Source organism: Choloepus didactylus, chromosome 8 (genome assembly GCF_015220235.1).
Source record: "Choloepus didactylus isolate mChoDid1 chromosome 8, mChoDid1.pri, whole genome shotgun sequence".
NCBI classification, from domain to species: Eukaryota; Metazoa; Chordata; class Mammalia; order Pilosa; family Megalonychidae; genus Choloepus; species Choloepus didactylus.
The window spans coordinates 86,932,250-86,936,468 of NC_051314.1; the positions used below are offsets into that span (position 1 = coordinate 86,932,250).

At 42.9% G+C, this 4,219-nt stretch overlaps 1 protein-coding gene across 1 annotated transcript; it reads right to left on the bottom strand.

The window, feature by feature from the left end:
- Positions 1 to 853: 853 nt before the first annotated feature.
- LOC119542793 (olfactory receptor 8S1) lies at positions 854 to 3,665 on the bottom strand. Its single transcript, XM_037847443.1, has 2 exons — positions 2,815 to 3,665; positions 854 to 1,016 (listed from the first exon to the last, which is right to left on the bottom strand). The coding sequence occupies exons 1-2, from the start codon at positions 3,663 to 3,665 to the stop codon at positions 854 to 856; spliced, it is 1,014 nt and encodes a 337-aa protein (XP_037703371.1).
- Between the last annotated feature and the right edge of the window lie 554 nt (positions 3,666 to 4,219).

The following is a 4,219-nucleotide window of genomic DNA, read 5'->3' on the forward strand; positions in this document are numbered from 1 at the left end:
TTTTACTGGGTAAAATGAAATGCTCCTGTTCATATGTTCCTTATTCCACTCCCTCTTCTCTCTCTCATTCTTTTTTTTCCCATTTGTCCAACACACATTGAAAGCCTATTATGTGGCAGTGCTGTACTAGACACTGAGGATACAGAAGCTTTTGGATAGGTTTTTGCTCTCAAGACAATCATACTTTAGAGGGGAATAGCACCTCCAATTCCTAGGATCATGTAATAGAAACAACTCTTCAGACAGGGCCAACACTCATTCCTTAATCTGTCAGTAGTTACTGAGGATTTGCCATTTGTTAGGCTCTACTTTAGGTGTGAGTTGTTAAGAGTTAAGGCAGGAGGAGACACACTAATTTTGCTTTATGTCTTTCTAAGTTGTTATGGAGCTGTCGGTTTTTTCAGGGATCTTTTGAGATGGGAGCAGAGGAGGAGTTGGGTCTTTCAGTAACCAAGATGGGACTCTTCCAGAATGCAGTGGGATATTTGCTAGTGGTCTGAAAGTTGTTATACTTTGTGACAATTTCATAGACAAAAATAAAAGCTAGAGGGAGAGGCACAAAGGGGAGTGGTGGAAAGAAAGGACAACAAATCAGAGGAACAGGTAATGGCTATAGTAATGACCAGTGAAGCCCTGTGGATTTTCTTGTGTAGGGAGTGGGCATCCTATGGGTGGGTGTCACCTGCTCTGTGATGATTTCTCTAGTCCCCTGACTGGGGTGGGATTGGGGTCAGAGACACTGAGGCCTCTGTTTTGGAAAGGGATGAATGCTGAGATAGCTGGGTGGTGACAACTCTTCCTGCTTCCTCTTCCCCTCGGAATGTTTCCTTCTGATGAGACAGTGGAGCCTGGGTTAGAAGGTAAGCCCGAACTTCCTTACCAGCATCCTCCTCAGAGCTGCCTTCACCTCCTGGTTCTTCAGACTGTAGATGAGCGGATTTAGCAATGGGGTCACCACACTGTATTGCAAAGAAAGCACTTGATCTAGGGCTAAGCCAGATGCTGGAGTCGTGTACCTTGAAAGAAATTGCACAAAGGAGCAAACTGAGCTCAGGACAACAGCCACGATACTGCTGGCAGCGACAGCCCAGCCCATCCCATCACAGAGAGTGCCAAGGGGGTCCTCGGAGCTGAGTCAACCATCACTGCTGGCAGCATCTAGAAATGACTGTCTGATTGGTGAGACATAAGTCACTTCCTGCTTTCAAGTTGCCTCTAAACATGAGTGACCTTATGCAGAAAGTCATATGAGCTGCCCTGAGGAAAAATGAAGTTCTGCAACATCTCAAGGGCTGCAGGTTAGAAAAGAACTAATAATAAGAATTTATGCATTTCTGTAACACTTCATAGTTTTCAAAGCATGTTTCCATAATAGTTATAATGATAATATGAGGCTTTCTCCCCCTTTTTTCCCCATATGCACAGTAGTATGGGCATACTGTGCCCTCATCTGTGATGGTTATTCCTTGAAAAGGTATATTCTTGGTCCAATGTTGCTGCCATTGTTCCCAACATCTATGGCTCTGAAGACTGTAATGCTTCATGGAACAAATGTTTGTCTGTTTAGTTACATTTTTCTTTAATTTGGAAAAGACCAACTATCATTTGAAGTCAAGACTGGTAAATAAAGTGGGAGATAAAATATGTTATATGATTAGATATAAAGATATGATTCCAAAATAATGAGATTAAAATTTTTGGTACATCTTTTTAGTGTCACTGAGAGTAGCTCCTAATGATGTATTTTAAGATGGTTTTTTTTTTTTTTTTTTTTTTTTTTTTGCAATGTCACTATCATCATTGGAAGAAATATAGGCCATCCCAAGAATGTTCTTTGTGGGTTCTGTTGTGTTTGGTTAAAAAGATATTCATTTTACTGTCATTCTTCATTATTGAATTTGCTCCTTCTAACCTTACTGTGAAGCAGGTTGAAGAAATCTGATTGCCCCTGATGGCATGTGAGGAAAATGAGACAAAGAGATGTCCACAGTCATGCCCGTGGCTGGTGAGCTCTTCTACGGTGAGGCTCAGGTGATCTCCTAAACCATCCTTATCATCCTTTCCTACTCCATTTGCACAAGTGTTGAGAAACTTGTGCAAATATACTTCCAGCTCACCAGTGAAGAGCCCAGGCATTGATTATTTTGTCTCGCAGTAAAAGAGGACTCTCCAGGCAGAGCTGTTTATGTTTGAGAGAAGCATGGTAAGAAAGAGCATGGGATTAGAAGTTGGTGAGAACTTTGTTCAAATTATAGCTCTGTTACTAGCTTGTTGTGGAACATTTGAGGAATTACCTGTTTACTCCTGAATCTCAGGTTCCTTATCTGAAAATAGGGTTAATATCTCTCTTGTAGTGTGATATATTTTAAAATCAATTCTGACCACTTGAAGCAGCTGGTGTATAGTAGGTGACTAATAGTTATTACACAAACAAGTTATGGAGATCATCTTCCAGTAGGAAAGAAATATGACATCTGTTTCAAGAATGATGTTTTATATATTGATCTAGTACTGAATAAAAATCTACCAAAGGCTGTCTGATTTTCTTTTGCGAACTCCCAAATCAAAGGTTAATGAAGTAGGAAAATCTTTAGTTTTTGTCTAAGCTCATTCCTCAGCATAGACACTTGAGACCTCAGAAAGAAATAAAGTCACACAGCTAGCTCACAGCAGAGCCAGGACAAGAACCCAGGCCTTCTGGATTCCAGGACAATTATTTTCTCCCTACTTTGCAATGCTTCTGTTCTATAGACAGGCCATTTTAGGATGAGTAATACCCATATTTACATTCAAGAAGTACAGTATGTGACATACCTGAAAACTCCTGAACCATAAAAGATGGTGACCACGAGGAAATGAGAAGAGCAAGTGGAGAAGATCTTGCTCCGGCCCTTGGCAGAGTTTATTCCCAGGGCTGTCAAGATGATACGGGTGTAGGAACCCACCAACAAGACAAGTGTGCCAAGGCCCAGGACCACCATGGTGGTCAGGATGGAGACAATGCTAGCATAAGGGTTGGAACAGGTCAACAGGAGCACTGGGGGAAGCTCACAGGTGAAGCTGTGGATGAGGTTGGGGCCACAGAAGTGCTGCTGAGCTAGGAGGAGAGTGTTAATCAGGCCAGTCCCCATTCCTATGGCCCAGGATGCCCCCACCAGGCCAATGCACACCTTCTTGTTCATAGCCACTACATACAAGAGGGGGTGGCACACAGCTTGGAACCGGTCATAGGCCATGACAGAAAGGAGGCAAGCTTCAGTGGCCCCAGAAAAAATAACCAAGGAGATCTGGGTGAAACACTCAAGGAGGGATATGGTCTTCCACTTGGAAAGAAGGTTCTCCAGCAGTTTAGGCACAATAACTGAGGAATAGAAAGCATCCAGGCAGGAGAGATGACTCAGGAAGAAGTACATGGGAATGTGGAGATGGGAATGAGTACAGATCACCAGCAGCATCAGTAGGTTTCCTGTGACAGTCAAGAGATAAATCACCAGGAACAGTCCAAAGAGTAGTACCTGGATATGAGGGTTGTTGGATAGTCCCAGGAGAACAAATGCAGTGATTGTGGTTATGTTGTTAACTTCCACGGAGCATTCAAGTTTCCCCTCAGAGGGAAAAGAACTGTGAAGAATGCTTGAATGGGTCATCAGTCTCAGAGCATGCATGGGGCTGAGGCATCATGAGACAGATGACGTAGCAGAGGCAGCTCTGCCGTGTCAGACCTCATCAGCCTTTCCCAGCTCAGGGCACTAACCTATTGGCCAAGGTGGAGAAGGTGGGGGAAGACAAGTGTAGAGAATCAGACATGAAAAAGAAAGAGAAAAGAACAGGGATTATTCAGACTGTAGAATAAAGGAAGAGAGTTGTGAAAAGGCTTCAGAGCAATGAAAAGTGCTGTTTCCCAGTTCCAAAAGGAACTGAGCTTAAACCACAGGAGGGATGGCTGGCAGAGGGAATGAGCAGTAAACTTTGACAACTATCTGGCTGACAGAGCATGATGTTCAGTGAATGTTTGAATGATTTATTGGGGTACTGTGACACCCGATGATAGTGCAAATCCTTTCTCTGCCACTGTAAGCTCATGAGTAAGTCACGTGACCCCTATGAGCATTAGTTTTCTCATTTTAAAAGACAACCTGGGAAAAACTAGATGGTTTCTAAGATCCATTACAACTTAGAAATTCCAAAGATGGGAAAACAAGCTTCCTTGTGTGTCTCT

Coding starts and splice junctions, on each gene's coding strand:
- LOC119542793 (XM_037847443.1), bottom strand. CDS start 3,665: ATGCATGCTCTGAGACTGATGACCCATTCAAGCATTCTTCACAGTTCT. Junction 1,017..2,814: donor TATGGTTCAGGAGTTTTCAG/GTATGTCACATA, acceptor ATTTCTTTCAAG/GTACACGACTCCAGCATCTG.